This window comes from Capra hircus, chromosome 2 (assembly GCF_001704415.2).
Source record: "Capra hircus breed San Clemente chromosome 2, ASM170441v1, whole genome shotgun sequence".
Classification (NCBI taxonomy): Eukaryota; Metazoa; Chordata; class Mammalia; order Artiodactyla; family Bovidae; genus Capra; species Capra hircus.
This window is the reverse complement of record NC_030809.1, coordinates 14880461-14906517: the sequence shown is the minus strand read 5'-3', so window position 1 is coordinate 14906517 and position 26057 is coordinate 14880461. Positions and strand designations below refer to the sequence as shown.

The window sequence follows — 26057 nt, the reverse complement described above, 5'->3', positions numbered from 1 at the left end:
GGGCCTCCTCTGGAAAAGACCCTGATGCTGGGAAAGATTTAACGCAAAAGGAGAAGGGGGCAGCAGAGGATTAGATGGTTGGACAGCATCACCAACTCAAAGGACATGAATTTGAGCTAACTCTGGGGATAGTGGAGGACAGAGGAACCTGGTGTGCTGCAGTCTGTGGGGTTGCAAAAAGTCGGACGTGACTTAGCAACTGAGCAACAGCTCCGCTCAAATCCACTTTAAAGATGTCTAGTTCAGTCCTTTACAGAAATATGTAGTATCTCACCTCTCCAGTCATGTGATGTTTAAGACCTCTACTTTCTTATCCTCTTTAAATCTATTTGACAGATTTTGGATTTTGCTTTTAAAAAGTGGCCTCCAAGAACAAAATGCTTCTGTAAGCAGGACAACCCTCACCCCCAAGCTCCATGGGTACATATGCCCAAAACCTTGTTATTTGAAGATCTTTGTATACCAATAATTCCTTAATGATTCAGCATTTCAGGACTAGATGGCTTTAAAGATTGTCCAAAAGATGACATTCCACTGCTTCCCAACAGGTGCTTGGAGGGTCAGATTTTCCATCTGTGGCATGTTCCAGTTGTCACAGGGTGAGGACAGGTGGGGAGGATCGACAAGGCGGGAGCTTTTAGTTAAGGAATTCCACTGTTAGCCAGCTGATACTTCCTGTGACAAGTGGACATTTTTTTCCTGACAGGTGTTCTGGCCTACAAAGCAGGCATACCCTAGAATCAGCTTAGGAATAATTGCCTTCTCTTAGAAAAGCAGGACAGTACTAAGAAAAGCAGGGAAACTCTGCTTTCTAGTTTTAGATGGTTGGGATTTTTTCTTCCTGTACAAGCTCACAAGAGGCTCGTTAGAAAATGAGCTTTAGACAAGGTCCACTTCTCCTCCTCCTCACTTCTCCACAACATAAAGCAAACTGAGGGTAAGGGACATCACCAGCTCGGAGAACCCCGCCTGGTCTCTGAAACCTTTGATGCCTACAGTAACACACTGTTAAAAAGGAAGTAAGCGGTTACTGGACAAAGGAACACCTATGCCTACAAGGACAAAATGGGTATGTGTATATAAGCGAGTCAAGAGACCCTTGGGTTCAGACAAGACTATCAAATAGCTGAGTATTTAGCAAATTAATATTGAGCCTTTTGCCTGCACTATAGAATACATATCAGACAAAACTTACATCATGGCAGGACAGAGACCCTGTCCAAACATGTTGCTCCTTATTTCCTCAGCACAAACTGAGACAGTGAAAGCACCGGTAAATGCAGGCGACAGGCTCTTACCGCCTTCCCTTTCATCCTTGCTCCTGAGGAGAGTCTAAGAAGCTCAGGTTCACAAAAGGGACCTAAGCAAGAAATGCTGTATCTCCCACATCCACCCCACTTATCTGACCTTTGCTTCAGGTTCACAAAAGGGATCTAAGCAAGAAACGATATGTCTCCCACATCTACTGACCTTCGCCTCAGGTTCACAAAAAGGATCTAAGCAAGAAACGCTGTCTCCCACATCTACCCACAGTTATCTGACCTTCACCTCAGGTTCTAGGAGCGATTTCTGGAGAGGCTGAGTTAAGAACAACTATCAGTTCTGGTTTCTCACATCCCTTTCAAAGGAAGACTGCCCCAGATAGCTTGGCTTCTTCCTCAGTCAGCGCTGGCACTGAGGGCAGAGAGCCACAGTGGGCAGCTGTCCAGCCACAGGAAGGGATCCACGGCAACGGCTGTGTGATGGGGCCGAGCCCTCCCCCCACTCAGCAAAAACAGCAGCACAGGGATATTTCAGGCTCTCTCTGTGTCAGGCTCCTGACGTGCACTATATGTAGCTGCAAATCCCAATCAATCTCAACATTTCTTAACTGCTAGAACGCCTTTCTCAACACTGTAATTTACCTTCAGAAGAATTGGGAGCACACACCCTCGCCTCCCCAATGCCACGTTCTACTAACTGCCGCCCCCTCCCACACCCTACCAACCTACCTACATAGAGAAGGAAGGAAGCCTCCTCTAGAGGCCGCAACAGAAGGCCATAGTACATAAGCCACTGACAAGAACTTTTATTTCTTTTTAATGACATTAAACACAACTGCTACAAGGGGAAAAACATGATACACAGGAGGCACCAAACTTCAGTTTCATAATTGATCTGACAACAACCAAAGTAAATTGGGGTCGAATTAGATGCAAAACTACAGGTTATTTCAGGCTCTTTTAGTTACAAATAAACTATGTAAACAGCACAAGTCTACTCTGCATTGTTAAGAGTACTCACCCCTGTGGTGAGAATGTCAGCACAGATGAAGAAAGCTTGGTAGGCAGTTCAATGCACAGAGCCCTTACTCAAATAAAACAATATGGCAAGAATTCTACACGAAAATTAGACTTAAGAGGCCAATACCAAATATGAGATACATAGCGTTTAAAAACAAATTTAAACTCCAGATTCTACCCACTACCATCTTTAAGGCAAACATGCCTGATAATGAGTTTTCTTTGGCTTTGTTTTTCTTCTTAAAGAATACCATGTTAACCGCTAGGGAACAGTTCTCTCCTCCCCCAGTCCAACAGATTTAATTAAGCTGCTAAAGCTTTGGAAAAACAGAATTATTTGAGCAAAGAGGAAATGTGATTGTCACATTTTCAAGATAACCCGTCACTCATTAGATTTGGCAAAGGCGATGCTCCCGTGACATGTCAGTCTTAAACCTTCCTGCACCAGGGAGGCAAGCGCATGAGACTCCAGACTTCTGCCCAAGCAAACGGCCATCCCTTTACTCCTTGGTGATCGGCGGGGAACGAGACAGCTAGATATTCCAGCAATACTTAGTTCTAACTATGCTATAGTTTCAAAGTCGGATGTTTGTCTGTCCCACTCCATCAAGCTGATTTACGCAAACTTGGAGAAGTAACTGACGCTGTAAATGTCAACTGAAGTAACAGATTTTGACTCTTGCCTTTGAACAGAACTTCTCCTTTGCATTTTGGCCCCAGATTCTCAACCAAATTTCCAAGGAAAAGAGACTCCTTGACTGGATAGAAATGGTAAACACTCAGGGACATCCATCTAAATTTACTGGTAACAATGACCAAGTTTCTCCCAAGTCAGTTTCTAAAGCAGAGTAGGATATTTATGTTAGGTTACTTGCAGACAAAGATGGGGCTGATGGAGCAACAAAACCTGACAGGCAGCGAGCCCAGTATCACAGGCTGTGCTATAGCAACTAGGTACAACCTTCATAGAGAGTGAACAAAAGCACAAACGCCAGACTGCAAAATCTCCCAAGAGATGTCTAGAGCTGTCTGTAAAGAGAATAACAAACTCCAAAGACATCCATTAAGGTAGCTGCACAAAGCTCATCAACTTGGCTTAAAGTACTAATCCTTAAGATCAGGTAATGCTATGTGCACCAGCTTCATCAAAACTATTTTAAATCCACTTTAGTAGTTTTGTAAAACTGTACATCCTCTGACCAAGTGAGGAGGTGGTAACATCTGGATCAAAAGGCACCTCTTATTAATCAATAATGGAGACAAAGAACAGCTTCTCCAAAGTCTCTTCCATAGGATGGAGGCTCACTAACTAACTTGCCAACTCATACTCAAAGGTGGGTTCAGCAGATGAGACTGAAGACCAACTGACACCTCTCAATAGCACTGACTTCTGGCCTGTCCTAGAGTTAAGACTCTGGGTGGGCAGCTCTTCAGTAAAGAGTGCAATGAGGCTGCTCTTAAGAGGCATCTCTATGTCCAATAGGATACAGGAATATACCAGTAGAGCCCTAAGATCACTGGGGAAACAAGGAAGGAAGGAAAATCCTTGAAGAAAGACAGAGAAGGCAATCAGTCACAAGACCACAAATCAACAGAGGTTGTTAGTCACCAGTCTTCTGTTAAGAGTTAAGCTATGTAAGACTTAGAAACACTACTGTGTAAAATAAATTTAATGAAGGATGGAAAAAAAAAAGCCAAAAAAATAAAGGCAGCTAGTAGGTACAAAAAGAAAAGAAGATTTACACTTTTAATTTGTCCTTTCAACTGCTTCAGATGTCCTGGATTACCAACTTTAAAATACTGACAAGTATTCAGAGATTCAAATAAAAAAAGTAAGAAGGGTTGTTAAAAGTGACTTGTATCCATTTATAAGTCATCAACAATAATTAAAACTGGTTTGCAGCCTGATATAGAATCTCTTCCTTCAAGAGATTAAAGAATGATTTCTTTTGGGCACCAGAAGTAGACTTCACCTCTGCAGAGAGGTGGCTCTTTGCTTGAGCTGGGATGTTCTGACTTAATGCTGGCTTTCAGGAGGCAGCCATCTTTAATTTAAATTAAAAAATTAAAACTATGTCAACTCAACACTGCTTAAATGCATACACACACAAAAATGAAGGACCTTATACAAAAAATTTCAAGTCAGCAATATGCATTTCCAAAAGGTGACAAATTCTTTAAATAAAAATATTGTGAAAAATAAAATTCTAAATCTACAAAGCATGGAACAGCAGAAGAAGAGATGCTGCTCTGGACAGGACCCTGGATAGGGCCCTTCACTGCTGATGGGAGGAGACAAATGGACCGTATGGGAAATCTGGTAGACGCTGGAACCGATGGTGGCTTCGCTTATTCCGGTCAACCCACTGGGTCAGACTGTATCTTTGCAGAGATTTCTGTCGGAACCGGGCGTAGTTTCTATCAGGAGAGGGGGAAAATAAAAAGAGGACAGATGAGGGTTTCAGCTGGAATGGCTATTTATACACAAAAAAAGGCCAAGATAACTATTTAAAGAATATTGTTATTTTAGAAAATTGGACATTCATTTTATATTTTGATTCTCACAATTTTAGAAATTTTGTATTATTTTCCTGATATGAAAGTCATTCTGTAAGCATTTCCCTCCAATTTCCAAAGCCACCTAATTCCCATGTAAGTATTATGGTAATATGGTCCACATACATGAATGTTCTAAGAAAAACCAGTGTGTAGCGTATAGTAATGTTTAAGTGGAAAAAAACCATTTCCTTCCTCTGGAAACATTCAAGACAGGATTTATATTTCATTGCTTGCATCAGATCTGTACCTCCAACAGGACCTCACTGTCTGACAGAGCTCAAGGTTGCTCAGGACACAGCAGTTAAAATTAGACTAAAATTCCCAGAGAAGGTAAGGCATCACATGAGTATCACACTGTAAGTTAAGAGACTGAACAGACTCGAAGACTGAGAGCCTCCTTTAGTCTTGTACTGGGCTGGGGATTGGAGCAGGACCCTCTGAGTTAATTTCATCCCATTCTCAACTCAGCTGTTCCTAATAAACACCTGGGAAGCTTTTTATTTTTTTCTTTTTCAAGATACAGATTCTTGGCCCCTCTCTCCACCTTTAGACTTAATAACTTAAGAGTCCCTTGAGTCAAGCCCTGGACATCTGTATTTTTAGGTATCTCCATAGGTAATTATGTGGAAGAGCCAAAGTTGAAAGTAATTTTAGCAGCAGTTGGCATTTATCTAGCCCTATATGCAAATAAATACTTGCCGAATTCTTTAAACATGTCACCTCATTTAATCCTAATGACAATCCTACCAGCAAAGTTACTCTAATTTAAACTCCTTGTACAGGTTTAGGAAACTGAGCCTCAGATAAAATAACTTCCCCAGGGTCATATAGTAGAGTAAGGAGAAGAGCCTAGATTTGAATTCACATCTGACTGCAGAATTTAATAACTATTACACAACACTGCTGTTCAAGAACTGCTATCATTTTGGTTACTATAGAGGAAATGCTGAGTGTAAAGGCCCTGATGTGGGAGCACATCTGATCTACCTGAAAAATAGCAGGGAAGCCAGTGTGACCAGAGCAGAGTTGAGCAAGGTGAACAGTAGAGGAGAGGACGCTGATGAGCTAACCAAGCCAGGTTAGACCATGCATATAGGCACTCGCAGGGGAGCATGGAGATGGGAAGCCACTGGAAAATTCTGAGCAAAGAGAATCTGACTTATGCTTATGGCTGACAATCTCTTAGGCTGCTCCAGTTGAGAACAGTACACAGGCAAGGGCAGAAGTAGGAAGATCATTTAGGGGACTTGCAACAATCCAAGTGAAAATGACTGAGAAATGGTCAAGTTCTGGATAATATTATACATAAGAGCTTATAGGATCTGCTGATGCACTGACTATGGAGTAAGGACTTACAGGTGACTCCAAGGTTTCTGAGTAATTGGATCAAGTAACTGAACAGAATTGTAAAACAACAATGCATCAAGAAATCAGAAGATTTCAAGACTAGAAAGGCCCTTTGAGGTCAATTAGTCCAATATCCTATTTTACTGTTGAGGGGACCAGAGAAATGAAGTAATTTGATCATAATCATGTAGCTGAAGTGCAAAGCTAGGATCAAAACCCGTTTCCTGAATTGTAGTCCAATTCTTATTCCATTATTCTCTATCACTTCTTTTCTACCTCTGTAGTTAAACAATTATAGCCCCAAAGCCCTACCACAATTCTCCTGCAGCAAAATTCTACCCTTTTCTTGCTTCTTCTAAATACCCACTTACCGCCTGGTGAGGTCTGAAGGATGCTGCCATTTCTGGTTGTGCATGTGATGAACTTGATCCATCAAGGCACACAGCTCCCCCAAGGTACCTGGGACACAGAGAGATGAGTGGTTAGGAAGCAGCTCAGTGAACTACCATGTCAGCCTAGGTCAAAATATGTGCTTTCAGGAAAAGAAAAAATAGGCACTGGTTCTTAAACTATTTATGATTATCACAAGCACAAAAACAAGCCAGAAAGGAACCTTGCTCTTGGATGATATGAAGATGAAGCAGCAGCAATAATGACAGCCACCATTCATTCATTCGACATTTATTAGCTCCTATCATGTGTGAGAATCTTTACTGGGCCCTAGAATATGGTACAGACGAGACACTGGACCTACCCAATGATATTTATACAGGAGACAGGCAATTCCAAAGCTGTGGCAAGTGTAGTGTCAGGAGGAATACGTGATGCTATATGAACACAAAGAGTCGAGAATGGGGGTTTGAAAAAGTCCCGTCCAGGGGAAGTAAATTATAAGCAGGGATCTAAAGGATGTATAGAGGTTAATGAGGTAAAGGGGTGGGAGGTAGGAGTAGCCAATAGAAATAGCTAATATAAAGGCCCAGAGACACAGACAGTGAAACATTCAAGAAACAAGAGAAGTTGAGAATAGAAGGTGGGTGGGGGCTTTCTGCTTAACAAGAAAAATCACTGGAGGCAATTTCTCAAACATCTAGGATCCAGGCAATGTCCTAGATACTTTATATATTATCCTACTAATTTTGAAAAAATACCTTGAATGGAGATAGATTTTATTAACATCATTTTAGAGATGGGAAACTGTGGCTCAGGGAGGTGAACCTGCCTTAAATGATTATTAAACTGGACTCAAAACTGGCTCCTGTTAGGTTCTATGCTTTTGTCACTTTGATAATACTTATTTTGCATTTAAGGGCTGAGACTTAGACTGAAGCTCACAAAAGCAAAATTTATGGTTAGAGAGAATAAAATAATTCCCCTAGACCAGTGGCTCTCAAATTTTAACATGCATCAAAATCAGCTGCAAATATAAAGCAGGTTGCTGGGCCTAGCTTCTGTAGGTTTGGAGTGTGACAGGAGAATTTGCTTTTCTAACAAAGGCCCAAGTGATGTGCTGTTGCTGGTCTGGATATCACACTTTGAGAACCACTGTCCTACACAGTGGAGACCTTTCTTCTAGCTGGTTTATGTATTTCTCATTACCTTTCCTACTCTGCTCTCAGAAACCAAGAGCTGTCCAACTAGGCTACAGATCTTTTCAAGTTCTGATGAAAGATATTTACTCAACTTTTACAACCAATTTAATTTATTTGAAGCCTCAAAAAGCCCAATTCTGTAGAAAAAGTATATACTCTGGAGTTACGCATACTTGAGTTAAAATTCCAATCCAGCCACTAACTAGCTCGGTGACCCTGGGCAAATCATTTCACTTACCTATGAAATGTGGACAGTAGTAATATTTTGCTTGAAATTGAATATTAGAGATATAGTACATAAAAGATCTAGCATACTTCCTGGCACACAGGCAGTGTGCAGTAAGTGGTAGCTATTATTATTACGTTACAGCCTCAGGACTGTTAGTTTGCAAAGACTCTTCCAAAGATAGTCAATCACCTATTTACATTGAAAAATGCCTATTATATGCATCAGTCTACATATAAACTATGACTTATTTTATAATACTCAGTCTCATTCTCTAACCATAAAGAGATGATACTTTTCAAGAAAAATTTCAGATTCATTACATTAAAAATTTCTATGCAGTTTAAAAAAGCACAACCAAGGGAAAAAGAAGGTAACTGACAAGATAAAAAGTATACCTGAAATGTATTTGCAAGGGTTTACTGTCCTTATTCTATAAAGATCAGTCTCCTCATGAAACAAACAAAAGAGATCAACGATATGAGTAGGTAATTCACGAATGTAATACAGTAATCAAGGTTGTTGTTCAGTTGCTAAATCATGTCCAATGCTTTGTGACCCCGTGAACTGCAGCACACCAGGCTTCCCTGTCCTTCACTATCCCAGAGCTTGCTCAAACTCATCCATGAGTAGATGATGCCATCCAACCATCTCCTTCTCCTCATGCCCTCAGTCTCTCCCAATATCAGGGTCTCCCAACATAACAAAAAGATGTTCAATCTCATTAATATGGAAATAAAACATATTAATCTCACTTCTTGAGAAGGAAATACAAATCAGAAATGAGTTTCCCTTTAAGAGAGAGGTAGCTTTTGATTAGAAAATCCTTGGCCAATTTGATTTGTTAAGCTAAAATCAAAGTTCTCTATTCAAATTGCCTTTCCTTTATCATACTTTCACATCATTAGCAGCCCCCTTCTTCTACCCCCCACAAAAAGAACATTTCAATGTTCTTTGGTGAGGAAATCAGGTTTGTAAGAATTTCAAGATACCTTTGTTTCTGACAAAGCATCACCAAGCACTCGGCTAACTGCTTTGCATTGTTGCTGTTGTTCAGTCACTCAGTCGTGTCTGACTCTTCGCAACCCCATGGACTACAGCATGCCAAGATTCCCTGTCCTTCATGATCTATCGTAGCTTGCTCAAACTCATGTCCATCGAGTTGGTGATATCATCCAACCAGCTTATCCTCTGTCATCCTCTTCTCCTTCCTTCAATCTTTCCCAGCATCAGGGCCTTTCCTAACGAGTCAGTTCTTCAAATCAGGTGGCCAAATTATTGGAGCTTCAGCATCAGTCCTTCCAATGAATATTTAGGACTGATTTCCTTTAGGATTGACTGCTTTCATCTCCTTGCAGTCCAAAGGACTCTCAAGAGTCTTCTCCAACACCACGGTTCAAAAGCATCAATTCTTCGGCACTCAGCCTTCTTTATGGTGAAACTCTCACATCCATACATGGAAAAACCACAGCTTTGACTATACAGACCTCCGTTGGCAAAGTAATGTCTATGCTTTTTAATATACTGTCTTGGTTTGTCATAGCTTTTCTTCCAAGGAGCAATCATCTTTTAATTTCAAGGCTTTACATATATTCTATCATTTAATCCCAACACCTACATGAGGCAAATTACATAATCTCCATTTTGTACATAAATAAACTGAAACTTAGAAAAGATACTCATCTGTGTGTGCATGCTAAGTCGCTTCATTTGTGCCTGACTCTTTGCAACCCTATAGACTGTAGCCTGCCAGGCTCCTCTGTCCATGGGATTCTCCAGGCAAGAATACTGGAGTGTGTTGCCATTTCCTACTCCAGAAGATCTTCCCAACCCAGGGACTGAACCTACATCTCCTCCAGCTCCTGTGTTGCAGGTGGATTCTTTCCTGCTGAGCCAGTGGGGAAGCCTGGTACTCAACTATCATCGAGTAAATGGGAAAGCCAGGATTCAAATCCATATGGAGCTATTAATCCAAAAACCTTATTTCAGCTCACAGCTTCAATCTCTTCTTCCTACAAATTTAGAGATGCTAACAAGAATGGAAACACTTTACTTTTCTCTTCTCTTCATAGTTTTTAACAGATGGGCTTTCCTGGACCAACAATCAGGACCACGGTTTTATTTTAAGTTGTGGCTAGAAGGTGGTGAAGACTGTCCTTTGTTTTGTGGCTAAGAATGAAATTCATCTAAGAATGAAATTAGGAGGAAAAAACCTCAACATTTCAAACATGGGATGAACAGTTCACTGAAACCTTAATCTATAAATATGCAGCTGACTGATTTTGGGGAAAATCCAGTCTAGTAACTATCCTTAATAGGTTAAAAGTAAATCAATTGTTATAAGGGGAGGAATGATAATGTTGAATGCTTGCTATGCCAATGGCCCTTCTGACAGGTCTTACACATCACCATAATTTATACCATGGGACCAAGAACAAAGACTCTCTCTGCTGGCTAATGATCTAAGAGCTGGCCTAGCACCAGCAGATCATTAAGTGAATCAATCAGATACTCTCCCTTGGAATGTGAACAAGAGCTTAAATAATAATAAGAGAGAGAACAGCACACACAGGCAGGGCTCTACGACAGGATGGACACTTGAGATAGCTAGCAAAGAGCAGCAGAAGCACTAGTTATGGAGACAGATTAGAAGGATCAGAATCAGTAACTCAGCAGGGAAAACCTATTATATAGGAAACAAAAGGCACCTGTTTTTGAAGGGGCCTGGCTCTATGGCTGATTCTTTTTTAGTATGAGACAGAGCTACATTGTTGAGCCTCTAATCTTCATCCTTTCCTATAAATCCTTAAATTCAGTTACTTAAAGGCAATCACAATGTCTCTATTTAATGTAATAAAAAAACACCTAGTACAGGGGAGGGAATGAAAAAGAAAGGAAAGAAAAAAAACTGCTACACGGTTATAGGCTACTGCTTTTCAGTTCATTCGCTCAGTCGTGTCTGACTCTTTGTGACCCCATGGCCTGCAATATGCCAGGCTTCCCTGTCCATCACCAACTCCCAGAGCTTGTTCAAATTCATGTCCATTGAGTTGGTGATACCATCCAACCATCTCATCCTCTGTTGTCCCTTTCCCCTCCCGCCTTCAATCTTTCCCAGCATCAGGATCTTTTCCAATGAATCAGTTCTTCGCATCATGTGGCCAAAGTATTGGAGCTTCAGCTTCAGCATCCTTCTAATGAATATTCAGGATTGATTTCCTTTAGGATTGACTGGTTGATCTTCTTGCTGTCCAACGGACTCTTTTACAAAGAGATTAATTAAATAGGAGTAGGGAATTCCCTGGCAGTCCAATGGTTAGGACTCTGAGCTCTCACGGCTGAGGGCCCTGAGTTCAATCCCTGGTAGGTTAATTAAGATTCCACATCCCACAAGTCATGTGGTAGAATCAAAACAGAAAAAAGAAAAAAAAAAAAAAAGATTAACCAGAAAGCAAGAATGCAAACGTGTCACCTCCAGGTCAACGGAACTATGATAACGGATTTCGCTTGCAGTCCAGTGGTTAAGACTCCATGCTCCCAATGCAGGAGACACGGGTTCAGTCCCTGCTCTCAGAACTAAGATCCCACATGCTGTGAAGTATGGTCAAAAAAACAGCAAACAAACAAAACAAACCCCTGTGATGATTTAGTACAAATCTTGACTGGTTTTCCATGCACACAAGGCAAAAAACGATAGAAATAGGAATTATATAATTCACTCCTGCAGTGTTGTATTATATAGGGGATACTGAATGATGTATGAATGTCCTCAACAGTACTGGCAAATACAGAAACAGAATTTACATAACCACTGCCGCTTATGGTTTCAGCAAAAATCAAAGCAGAGACTTCTAATCAATAATGAATGGGCATATCTCTACTGCAAGTAACTAGAGACTAGGCAAAATGTATGAAACAACTGTTTTCAGACTGCTCACAATTGTGATCTGTTCGGGAAGATCACAGATTCCTTTAGTCTTAAAGGAAATCAGTCCTGAATATTCATTGGAAGGACTGATGCTGAAGCGCCAATACTTTGGCCACCTGATGCGAAGAACGGACTCATTGGAAAAGACCCAGATGCTGGGAAAGATTGAAGGCAGGAGAAGGGGACGACAAAGGATGAGATGGTTGGATGGCATCACCAACTCGATGGACCTGAGTTTGAGCAAGCTCCAGGAGTTGGTGATGGACAGGGAAGCCTAGCGTGCTTCGGTCCATGGGGTTGCAAAGAGTGGGACACAAATGAGCGACTGAACTGAAAGGAAGGGAAACAACTGAGATCAGCCTTGAAATTTCCTATGAGTCTAGGAACTTATAATTTTTCAAAATTAAAATACTGTTTTTTAAATGAAGGCCCAACAAACATAAAATAAGTAAACAAAAGCAAAGAGACTTCATCACCAGCAGATCTGCACCATGAGAAACTAAAAGGAGTTCACCAGGAAAAAAGAAAATGTGAGATGGAAACAAATCGAGAGCACTGGAAATGGAAATATGTGAGTAAATATAAAAATCCTTTTCTCATTTAAAAACATTTTTAAAAGATAACTGTCTTGGGACTTTCCTGGAGGTCCAATGGTTAAGACTTCTCGCTTCCCCTGCAGAAGGTGTGGGTTTGATCCCTGGTTAGGGAACAAAGATTCTGTATGTCATGCAGCATGGCCAAGAAATTTAAAAAAAAAGATAACTACTTATAGTAAAAGCAATAATATATTAGAGAGTTTATAATATATGTATATATGAAATCAATAGCAAAAAAGTGGAGATTTGGAAGGGTACTATTATTAGGGCCTTACAGTATATGTTAAAGTGTTAGTCATTCAGTCTTGTCCAGCTCTTTGAGACCCATTGACTATAGGCTGCCAGGCTCCTCTGTTCATGGAATTCTCCAGGCAAGAATACTCTAGTAAGTTGCCATTTCCTTCTCCAGGGGATTTTCCCGACCCAGGGATGGAACTCAGGTCTCCTGCATGGCAGCCAGATTCTTAACCATCTGAGCCACTAGGGAAGCGTAACAGTATAAGTGGTAAACTATTTGAATGTAGAGTGATTAAAGATCTGTACTGTAATCTATAGAGCAACAGTTCTCAAATTATGTCCCATGGTCCCCAGGAGTTCTCAGTACTCTTCAAAGCCTTCACAAGATCAAAACTATTTTCGTAACAGCACTAAGATGCTATTTGCTTTTACTACTTGTTACTTGCCAGTGTACTGGGGAGTTTTCAAGAGGCTACATGACATGATATGGAACCCAGAACCACATATGAGAATCTGGTAGTTTTCTATTAAGCCAGACTTAAAATTCTTTTTATTTATTTAATGAATTTATTTGGCTGTACCAGGTCTTAGTTGTGGCATAGGGGATCTTAGTTCCCTGACCAGGGACTGAACCCAGGCCCTCTGCATTGGGAACATGGAGTCTTCTTAGTCACTGGACCACCAGGAAAGTCCCAAAATTTTGGCATTGTTTTGAAAATTACAGTTATTTCTAATAAAAACACTATGTTAATTTGTTACCTTAAAATATATGAATATTTTAATAATTTACCAGTTATATGGTTGCATAAAGATAGATATAATGCACACAAACACACACTTTGGGACCCTCAATTTTCAAGAGTATGAATAATCTGTAAAACTGCAAATGAGTCCTAAGACCAAAACCTTTGAAAACTGCTATCCTAGAACCACCACTGAAAATAAAGATATAGATAGTAAGTCAAGCATGGAGATAAGAGAAAATACTTTAAAATACTCAAAAAAAGCAGGAAAAGATGAAAGAAGAAACAACTGGTAGACAAACAGAAAACAAGTGATAAATTTTAGATTTAAATCCAACCATGCTGATAATTATTAAATATAACTGAAATAACACCTGAATTAAAAGACAGATTGTGAGACTAGGGGAAAAAAGCAAGACCTAACTATAGGTTGTCTATAAGACATACATTTTAAACACAAAGATATAGCTAGGTTAAAAGTAAAAGGATGAAAAAAACATACCATGCAAACACTAGTCAAAAGAAAGCTCAAATGGCAATATTAATATTACACAAATAAGACTCCAAAACAAAAAATATTACTAAGAGTATAGACAGTTCATAATGATAAAGGAGTCAATTTATCACAAGGACATAATATTCCTAAACATATTATGCATCAAATTGCAGAGTTTCAAAATACATGAGGCAAAAATGACAGAACTGAAAAGAGGAATAAAAACATCTTCAACTAGGGTTAGAGATATGAACACCTCTTTTTAAATAAAAAAATCTGTAAGGATATAGAATTGAATACCATTATCAACCACCAAAACCTCATTGAAATTTATAGAACACTTTACCAAAATCAGAATATACATTTTCAAGTACACATGGAACATTCACCAAGATAGACCATATGCTGGCCTACAAAGTAAGCCACAGTTTATTTAAAAGGACTGAAATCACACCAAGTATATTCACTAACTGTAAGAGAATTAAACTAGAAATAATAGGAAGACAGCTGAAAATTCCTAAATATTTGGAAATAAAGCAACACACTTCAAGAAATCACAAGGGAAATTATAAACTGCTTTGAATGAAATGAACACACATCAAATTTGTGAGATGCACCTAAGCAGCACTTAAGAGGGAAATCTGAGACTTTAAATGCTTACAGGAGTTAGAAAGGTCTCAAATCAGTGCTCTAAGTTTCCACAATAAAAGCTACAGAACAAGAGCAAATTAAACCCAAAGTAAATGGAAAAGAAATAATAAAGTGAAAAAAAGAAAACAGCCAAAAATAATATAGAAATATGAAACTAAAGACTTACTTTTTGGGAAAAAATAAAATTAATAAAGCTTTAACTAGATTTAAGAAAAAAAAATGACAAATTACCAATATTAGAAATGAAACAGTGAACATCACTACAGATCCTACAGTAAAGAAATGGTAAGGAAATATTAAGAATAATTTTATGCCAATAAAGTAATCAATTTAGATAAAATGGACAAATTCCTTGTAAGAGACAAATTACTAAAATGGACTCAAGACAATAAAGAAATTCTGAAAAGCCCTGTATCTACTATTAATACATCTGTAGTTAGAAACACTGCCAAAAAGAAAACTCCAGGCTTTATGAGTAAATTCTACCAAACATATAAAGGAAGAAACAATACCAATCCTGCAACAAACTGAGAAACTGAGAACAATTCCCAGCTAATTTTATGAAGCCAGCATCACCATGATACTTGAACCAGAAGAGGACAATACATACAAGAAAAATTAAAGACCAATATTCCTCATGAACAAGACAAAAAAAAAACAACAAAAAACACCTAGAAAGAATAGCATATTGACTAAAGATAATTCATCAAGACCTAGTGAGATTATCCCAAGAATGCAAGTTGGTCTAACAGACAAAAAAAGGTCAATAAATGTAATACACCACATTACAGAAAAAAAGAAGAAACACCATGACTCAAATAAAATTCATTCGACAAAGTTCACTTATTCATGATAAAAATTTGCACCAAACTACAAATAAAAAGGGAACTCCCTTACCTGATAAAGAGCATCTATGATAAAGCTGTATCTATGTATCATACCTAATGTACTAGAGGTCCTAAAGGTCCTAATAATGTTCTAATGTATGGTAAAGGTGCTATCAAGCAAGAAATAAAAAGCTTACAGATCAGAAAGGAAGGAGTAAACTGTCCTTATTTGCAGATAAGGTCATGTTAGCATAGTCTAAGGAGTCTATTAAAAAGTTACCAGAAGTTACCAGAAAAATTTAGCATGGTTGTAGGATGTTAAGTTCAACATAAAAAATCAATTATAAAAAAACCAACACAACCATCTCATCCTCTGTCATCCCCTTCTCCCAGAAAAGCCAAATAAAGTAAATAAATACTAATATATATATATATATATAGTCTGTATATGCTAGCAATGACCAGCTAGAAATTAAAATTTTATCGCTTACAATATCATAAAAAGCATAAATGCTTATGAATTAATTTAACAAAGTATGTACAAGACCTGCAGAAAAAACTGCTAAGAAATTAAACACAGAAATAAATGGAGATATATCCTCATCCATGATCCTCATCATGAATTGCAAGCCTCAAAATCATTATAATATTAACTTTCGCCAAACTGCTCTACAGATGCAACATAATTCCAATGAAATACCCAAAAGGTTTTTTTTTTTTTTAACAAATTGACATGCTAAAACTGATTTTTTTAAATTATGGAAATCCAAAGGACAAAACAATTTTAAGCCTTACTGTAAAGTTATAGTAATACTGACATAAGAAAAGACTCATGTACCAATGGAACAGAACAGACAATTCAGAAATAAACCCATGGAAAATATAATCTTTTTAATATCAGAACTAGATACTCATATTTAAAAACAAAACAATCACAACAAAAAGCCTAAGACTTTGCCTTACAAAAGCATTAAAATAGTATAATCACTTTGGAAAACAGTTTGGAAGTTTCTTATAGAGTTAAAAAAAGACAGATATTAAATGACTCTAATTCTACTAATTATTTACCTTAGAGAAATGAACATGTTAACACAAAAATCCCATATATGTATGTTCATAGATGCTTTGAACCAGAAGAGGACAATACATACAAGAAAAATTAAAGACCAATATTCCTCATGAACAAGACAAAAAAAAAAAAATAGAAACAGAAATGTCTATGAACAAATGACTAAACTGTGGTATATTTATACAAGGAAAAATTCAGCAGTGAAAAAGCAGAAAACTATTGATATAGACAACAATATGGAGTCATTTGTTGTTGCTTTAAAAAAACTATTTCAAGTAAAAAACCAAACATAAAAGCACATATTGCATGATTCCATTTATATGAAATCCTAGAAAAGACAAACCTAATCTACAGTGACCAAAACAAATCAGTGCTTTCCCAAAGCTGGAGTTGGGGCAGGGACAGACTGACTGGGATGGAGCACAAGGGAAATTTTTAGGGTGATGGGAATGTTTTATCAATTGTGATTGCTATGATGATCTCACAAGTACATAAACTGTCAAAACTCACCAAAGTGTACACTTAAAATGGGTGCATTTTATTGCATTGAAACATACTACAATGAAGTTGATTTAAAAAAAGAAAAAGGTAAGGTTTATTTCCAGATAAACATACCAGATTGGCTTGAGTTTATCTCCTCTTGCCCCTAACATCTTTCACTAAACTAGAAATGAAAGGTCTGAAATCAATGATCTTAGCAACCATCTAAAGAAAACTAGAAAAAGAAAGGCAAACGAAACTCAAAGTAATCAGAAAAAAGGAAGCAATAAATATCAGAATTAGTAAAACAAAAAAATTGAAAAAAAAATCAATAAAAGGCTGTTTTTAAAAAAGAAAAAAAAAAGAGAATAATACTGTTTATAAAGTTTTAAACCAGACTGATTAGAAGACAGAAAGCACAAATGATCAATATTAAAAATGGGGAAGATATCACTAGATAATATATAAAAGGCTTATAAGGGAATATTATTAACTGTGAGCCAATGAATTTAACAACTTACATGAAATAAATTCCTTGAAAGTTACCCAAGTTCACCCCAAAAGGGATACCAGTTTTTCTATACAAATTCTTCCAGAGAATTCTCAATTCATTCTGTTACACCAACATTACTCTGCTACCAAGACCACACAAAGAGATTACAAGGAAAGTGAAGACCACATCCCTTGTGAAGATAGACTCATAACAAAATTCATGACAAAATTTTAGCAAATCAACCCAATGCTATTATTAGAAAGATAATACTTTAAGACCAAGTACAGAATGCATAAGACCAGGAATGCATGATTGGTTTAATAATGGAAAATCAAAGAATATAATTCTCTAACACTGTATGATTATCTCAATAGATGCAGAGAAAGTATTTAATAAAACCCAATGCCCATTTCTAATAAGAGCTCTCAACAGATTTTAAATATGAGGGAACATTCTCAAGTTGATAAAGGGTATTCAAAAAGAAACATAAAGCTAAAGTAATAGTTAATGGTGAAATACTAAACGTTTTCCTCTTAAGAGCAGCAGCAAATTACTTGTATTACTTGTATTCAGCACTGTACTGGAGGTTCTAGCCAGCATAATAAGTCCAAGAAAAATAAATAAAATGGCATCCAAATTGGAAATGAACAAGTAAAAATGTATTTATTTGCTAATGACATGACTGCATATGTAGAAGCTGATAGAATCTACAAAATAGGTACCAAAACTAATAAATCAATTTAACAAGGTTGTAGAATATAAGATCAGTATACAAAAATCAATTGAATTTCCATATACTAGCAATGAATAAATCTTGGTAAAGATGGTAGCAACTGGAATTCATACAGTAGGTATATGAAGTGGTACAACTGCTCTGGAAAATAGTTTGGTAAGTTCTCAACAAGTTAAACATATCATTGACAGCATATCCATACAAAGATCTGTACATGAAAGTTCATAACAGCTTTATTAAATGGCCAAAAACTGGAAACAATCCAAATCAACAGATGAATGGATGGATACACAAACTGTGGTAGAGCTATTCAGAGAATACTACTCAGCAATAAAAAGGAGTAAACTACCAAGAATATGATGAATTTCAAAATAATTACATTTTAAGAAAGAAGCCATGCTCAAAGAAGTGCATAAAATGACAGCAAACCAGTGATGGCCTGGGGAGTGGAGGGAACAAGAAAAGACAGAAAGGGAAGAATTACAAAGGGGCACAAAGAAATTTTGGGGTATTACAGTAGTTTTATTTTGGTTGCAGTTAGTTTCAGGGTGTTTACATATGTCAAAATTTAATGAATTGTATTTAAATTTGTACAGTTTATTGTATTTCCTCCATTATAACTCAAAAGAGAAAAAATATCTGGAGATAAATAAGAAATTAATTCATAAAATAAGAATATTCTAAGGAAAAAGGCTCAAAGAGGAAAGAATTATTGGAAATCACAAATGTGAATGTAAAAATAAAGAAGTCAATACAAGAATAGAAAATATCCCAGAAAATATTAATGGAAAAAGAGACACGTAGAAAAAGGAAAGAAAAGATAAGAGACACAGAAGATCAGTTCCTGGAAGTTCAATATCTAACTATTAGAAATTTCTTAGAGAACAGATTATACAGAGAAGAAACAATCAGAAAGAAGAAAAATAGCTACAGGGACTTCCCTGGTGGTCCAGTGGACTAAGACTCCATGCTCCCAATTCAGGAGGCCTGGGGTTCGATCCTGGTCAGGGAACCAGATCCCACATGCTACAACTAAGAATTCCCATGCCCCAACTAAAGAATCCTACATGCTGCAACTACAAAGGTCCCACAAGCCACAACAAAGATCCTGCATGCCACAACTAAGATCTGACATAGCCAAATAAATAAATAAATACTTAAAAAAAAATGTTTAAAAAAAAAACTGCACCAAGATATCTCAATAATGAGTATAAATTATCAGATACAGTGGATAGAAAAGACTCTAAAAATTTTCAGAGAGAAAAAACAGGTCACATACAAAGAAAAAAAAATTAAACTGAGGGACTTCCCTGGTGGTCCAGTGGTTGGAAATGCAGGGGATGAGGGTTCGATCCCTGGTTTAGGAACTAAGATCCCACATGCCCAGGGTTACTGAGCCCCCAAGCTCTAGAGCCTGCAGGCCACAACTAGAGAGAAGCCCACGCCCACAACGAAAGATCCTGCAAGGTAAAACTAAGACCTAGTGTAGACAAAAACAAATAAATGAATATTTTTTAAAAATTAAACCGAAACCAGATTTCTTAACAGCAACACTGGATGTATGCCTTCAAATTTCTAAGCAAAAATGACTTTTCAATTTAGAATTCTCTATCAAACCATCAATCAAATATGAGGACAAAGACATTTTCAGATATGAAGGAGCCCCATAAATTTATTTCCGATATGCCCTTACTTAGAAATTCTCAAAAAAGAAAAAAGAAATTCTCAGAAGATGTGCTTCACTAAGACAAAGATCAAGAAAGAGAAAGAAATGGAATTTAGAAAATAGGATTTAACCCAAAAAGGCAGTAAAGGAAAATACTAAGATGACAGCTCTGCAGCAGGCCTAGAGAACAAGCAGTACAGATCAGAGCAGAAGAACAGAAGGCTCAAGGAAGAAAGTCTCCAGAAAATAATTAAAAAGGAATTGATAATTATTGGGCATATCTGAGCATTTGCAGGGGAAGAAGTGAGTAAGTGTGAACGACAGTCACTCAGTTGTGTCTAACTCTTTACGACCCTGTGCACTGTAGTCCGCCAGGCTCCTCTGTCCATGGAATTCTCCAGACAAGAGTACTGGAGTGGATTGCCATTTCCTTCTCTAAGGGGAAGAAGGGGGAATACTAATAAGAATATCAGTTGCACTTGTAAAAAAACTAAAGATAAATTCATTTGTAATTTTTAAAAAGTGAGGTAATTAACAACTCCAGAAAAATAAATAAATTCAAGAAAGAAAAATGAAACCATAGTTCTATACCACTTGGCTTTGCAGTATACAGTATTTACTTAGTTGTAATACAAATAATGAATACTGATTTAGGAATCATTAGGAAAGCTACCACCAGAAAACAGAAAATAGCAAGCACTGGTTGTTGTTCAGTCACTAAGTCATGTCCTACTCTTATGTTACTTTTTTAAAATCACAATTTAAAAAAAAGACTTACAGGGTCATGTCAGAAGACGTAGGAGCCCACTTAAAGGATTTCTCATTAGTTAAAACCGGAACAAATTAAGCAACAAAAAGGGTCATGACTATAACTGATTAGAAGATACTGATTTTTTTAAAAAACCATAATAATGATACCAAAAAAACATTAAATCCTTCATACAAGAATTAACAACTAGTAATTCTAGAAAAAATGATATATTTAGAAAACAAACATTTCCTACACAACTCTGTGTAGTAGTTAATTCAGACAGAGATCACCAATGAATGTTCAAACCATTAGATGAACAACAGTTGTGCAAGGATTTTCAAATGGTACCAAAGCATCACCCCAAGATAATTTACTAATTACAAAGGGGAAAATGTACCTTCAAATGGAAAGATGTAGCAGTGAACATTTAACAAAGTGATCAAACTTAGCATCTCTATTAGTGGACCAATCTGTCATTACATGGTGCCTCCTTACTTGATACAGGATGTATACACAATGGTATCTATGAATTATTCCAGCTTATCTTAAATGCTTAATCTGAATCTAACCCCTCCTCTAGGCCCAACTTCCAGTTTACAGGAAATACAGTTGATGGAGGAACAAGTTAAACACCACCACAAGGAAACAATCAAGACACAATTCAGAAGGAGGGACAATCTACAAAACAAGTGACCTAGATTACGAGAGACTAAGGAAACGATAACCAAACACATGATCCTTGATTAGATCCTGCTTGAACACTTTATAAGACATTTTTGGGAAAACTGGACGGAATACAGACTAGATATTAGATAATTTTAAGGAATTATGATTAAATATAAATTACCAAAAAACATGTGAAAGTGTTTAACCTCACTAATTATTAAAACAAAATGTTAAAATTTACTTATTAAATTGGTGGCAAAAATTAATACTAGTTTTTGGGGCAGGACAATTTGGTAACATTTAACAAAAGTTTTAAAAATGTTTATATACTTTACCCAGCAATTCCACTTCTAGGCATTCATCCTATAGAAATAAGAGTTGTACATAAACATTTATGAACCAGAATGTTCACTGCAGCATTACTAATGAAAATGGACATAACCTAATTTATCAAGATGGAATAATAAATTAGATGGTTCTTTTAATCATTAAAAACCCTTTGAGATACTTAATATGGAAAGGTCCTTAAATACATTAAGTAAATGGAAGAGAGTAGTTATTTTTTTGTGATCCTAGAGGGCAGAACAAGGAACTACCAGTGGAAATTATAAGGAAGCACAAGTTGGTCAATGTAAGGACTAAGTTTCTAACAATTAAAATTTTCTGAAAAGAATCTGAAAAAGAATGAATATATGTACATATATAACTAAATCACTTTGCTATACACCTGAAACTAACACAACATTGTATATCACATTAAATAAAAAAGAATTTTCCAAGCAATAAACGGCCTGCTTCATGAGGTAACAAGTTCTGCACTATTAGATGCTAAGAAAAGGCTTAATAATCTTTTGGCAAAGATATATGGCATAGATTTACATGGTAGGAAATTAAGGAGAAGATCTTAATGGTACTTTCCAACTCTAAGAATTTATAATCCAATATAAACTTATCTGTTAGTAGGGATGACAGAAAGGAAGTGGTAGGTATTTCTTTGTAAATGCTATTAACGACCCACGTGGTGCTAAACTAAAAAGAGATTATACATATATTATAATAATGGAGTTGAAGGATGATTTAATTATTATATTCTGTATTAGTAATATACAAATTACTGACAAACTGAAAAAGATGATTTAACCTAATGCAGAGGGTTCAAATTGAACTGATAGGAACTAATTCTGAATCTGCCCCCTATTATTTCTCTGTGTCTAATAAGGAGCCTGCAGAGTTAAACTCTTCCAAGGTAAGCAGCACTAAACATTTCAAAAAGGACAGGAGGTGCTCTGCTCCTTCTCTTTGCTTCCAGCTGCTCAGAAATTCATATATAAAGAAAGGAGAGAAAGAATATGCCCATATCCCCCCTGCAATATGATATATAAAATCTTTAAATTTTTGAGATGTGGAAAGTGACACAGAATTTAGTATCACACTGGGTTTCTAGAAGGCAGAAGAAAACACTGGAGGCCTATGAAGGTTTTAGAGTAGCTGGTAATGTCGGAAATTCTTAAGATGTCAAAAAAGAAATTCCCTAAAAGATGCACTTAAGAAAAAAACAAACCTTTTATTATGGAAAATTTCAAATATACACAAAAGTAGAGAACAGCATATAATAAGCACCCTCACCTTCAGTCACAGTCATTGAGCTTCATTTATCAACATTTTTGTAAAGTTGTTTTCTCTAATTTTTCAGATTGAGTTTTTTATATTGTTTTGTTTTTCAATTTATAAACAAGTACCTGACATCACATTATTTTACCTATAAAAACTTCAGTATGAAAGGACACAATTTCTTGCTAATAATACTATTCAATAAACTTGCTATGGCAATGTACTGTTCTATGTATTATAATACTTACACATATAATTTTCATGTCAATTAAGCTTCACTGTTATCTTCATCTTATAAATGAGAAAACTGAGTTTTTACTGGCTCAAGGTCACAAAGTCAGTAAGCAGTGGTGCTAGGGTATGAAGCCAGATGTTAACTCTAGACCAGACTTTGTTCTCCCAACCATTAAAGCAACTGACTTTTCTCTTAGTTATTCTAGTTGTTCCTTATGGGATATAGATTGTTGCCAGGAGCCAGCACAGGAGATCCCACTCATGACAAGGTCATGTGGAAGAGACCTGATGAGCAAGGCAGATCAGGACTCAAGGGACCCCCTGGACCTGCTCAAGCATCTACCCCAAAGCCGGAATCTGTCTGTCTTACTATTTTGTGCCTTTCACCAACTCTTCTGACATTAACAGGGGGCTATCCCCAACCACCTTTCTCTGGGAAAAAATCAACTTAGGGCTCTAGTTGATAAGTCTCTTTGGCATGAAAGGAATATTTCAATTCAAACCCCCTCTGTTGGCATTCTACCTTGCTTGGCAGGTTTATCCAGGCTCTTGCAGCTACACTTGTGATTGTTCACAGCCTTCCAACTGTGAGAAGCACGGGAAGCCTAAAACATTCTAAAAATATAGAGCCTTTCGAAGAGTTAAAAACTATTAGAGTAGTGCTGGTGTAGGATTTCATTGTTGAGCCAATGCTTGCTGCCAAGTTCCCATATCCCTTATCCATTGTGCACCTGGGAGTGCATTAGTTAACATAGTTGGAATGTAAGAAAAACAAGCAGTAGCCTTGGAATTAACCGCATCAGACCTTTGAGCTAAGTGGTTCTTTCTTTGTTGTAACTCAGTGCACCTTTGCTCCGTGAAAATGTAACTCTGTTTAATACTTTCTGAGGCTGACACAGATTAAAAATATAAAGAAAAAACATTTCAAGGGAAAATAAGTTTTCTGGTTGAGCAGCCTTTATCCAAAGAGGGTCATAAAATGTCCACAGGCCTCCAAGGCCAGAAGATAATGTACACAACATTGTTTATGGGAAAGGTATGCAAAAAAAATCCTGATTTCGATAAAGACAAAACAGATGTAATGTTTGGGCTGACTCTGCATGACTGCATCTTTCATTTCCCTCTATGTACAAGTCAAGGTATAAAAGCTCCTTTTGAAAATACAGTTATAGGCCTCGCTCACCAAAGCTTGGTCACCCCGTGTCATTCTTTCTTTCTCTCTCTCCCTTTATTTTTCAGGCCGATCCCTTGGAGCACAGAGGCTCTCTGAGTTCACTTTCCTGCCCGGGGTTCTAAGACCCTCTCAATAAGGTGCTCTGCATGTAGGCGCCTGTGGTCTACGTGAACAGAGCAAGTCCCGTGCTGGGGCTTTATTGGCTTTCTGCATAAACCAAGGAATATCAACCTCTTTCTCTCCTCTATTTTCTTATCTGCAACATTATTTCTTTCTCTCTCTAAATCTCTCTCGCTGATGCGGTCTCCCCTGAGGGTACCCCTGGATCCTGCTGGGGCTAGACCCCAGCAGATTGTTGTGATAAAATGGAAGAGGGATTGTTGAATGAGGAAGAGATTGGAAAAGATACAATAATATGATCAGTTACTCACTGCTCTTCCCATGAAATTTTCTTTTTAAATGCCCCAAATGAGAAAGGAAAATGTGACTGGATATGATCATTGTCAACTACCTAAGATATAAAAGAAAGTCAGTCACCTTAGAGAGGGGAGCAACGATCAAGCCTCTTCCACAGAGGTTGAATATAGATGAACTACTTTTAATCTGCCCCTTTAATGACAGCAGGGGTGGGGGTGGGGATGTCTCTAGTTTCACACATCCTTTTAGTTCAAGAAAGGGATCTTACAAGTAGAGGGCCAAGTAATCAGTATATATGTACTTAATTGCTTAATGAAATCTGAGGAAAAACATAAAAGAACCTGGAGTAAAAATTCTTCTGGCTGATATCTCAGAGTTCTCAACCTTTAGCTCATAGCCTTATAAAACAAAAAAGAAAAAACTACCAAGTAATTCAAGATTTGTCAAAGAAAGGAGAGTTCTCCTTGGATCTTTGGCCAAAAATCCTTCTAAAATCCTCCCTACTGATTTACAATAGATCTTAGAGTAACTGAACTAAATTATCTTCTGTGTGGAGGCTGCTTAGGACATCCTTCTTTCCCAAACACAAACTCCTTCCCTGTTCCTACTCCACTTCATTCATAGTTATATTAGAACACTAACCAATATTGCAGGATAGTTATGTTTTCTTTCTCTGGACTATCAATTTCCAGAGTCCAAGACCCACCTTACTCTTTACATTTTCAATCCCTTACCTTCAAACTGAGCACTACTGAAAGTACCTGAGAAAACTGTACTGAATGAATAGAGAAAGAAGCTAAGATGATATGAACTGATCTTTCTGAGAAGCATTTCTTTCATCAGTATTTTCTAACCTCCATAACTTCAGTATAATTTACAAGCTTCCCTTTAGGAGTCTTCCCAACAAGTAATAGTTTAGGATGAACAAAAACATGAACCATAGTCTCCTGAGGTCTAGAGAAAGAATCTAGCCATTTTGGTTTGCAACAGCTTTTAACCGACTAGGAAAAACTCAGACTGAAGATTCTGAATGGTAGTCAACCGTTCCAAGAGCTTTTATTCAGATGCCAAGATGCAAGATGGTATCCAAAATACCTACTTTTTACTTTTAAAGGCTGAAGGCAACAGGGATAAAAATTTAAAAAAAACAAAAAAACAATGATTACTAAGCAGTGCCTGGTTGTCATTTCTACTATTTTTCAGACCAAAAAAATCCGAAGCAAAAAAAATCCCAGACAAAAAATGTCTGGTTATAGACCTCAACCATGGGGGAGACTCT

The 26057-nt window shown here is 37.3% G+C and overlaps 1 protein-coding gene across 14 annotated transcripts in view; it reads right to left on the bottom strand.

Annotated features, from left to right (window-relative positions):
- S100PBP (S100P binding protein) overlaps window positions 2054-26057 on the bottom strand; it is a 33471-nt gene continuing 9467 nt past the window's right edge. For 13 of the 14 annotated variants that reach the window (XM_018057934.1, XM_018057990.1, XM_018058025.1 and 10 more), the window contains 2 exons: window positions 6560-6647; window positions 2054-4700 (listed from right to left, as the gene is read on the bottom strand). In XM_018057934.1, the coding sequence (XP_017913423.1) occupies window positions 4559-4700; window positions 6560-6647 (230 nt within the window). In that variant the 3' untranslated portion in view covers window positions 2054-4558. The remainder of the gene's footprint in view (window positions 4701-6559; window positions 6648-26057) is intronic. The other variant, XM_018058010.1, reaches the window with a different exon arrangement.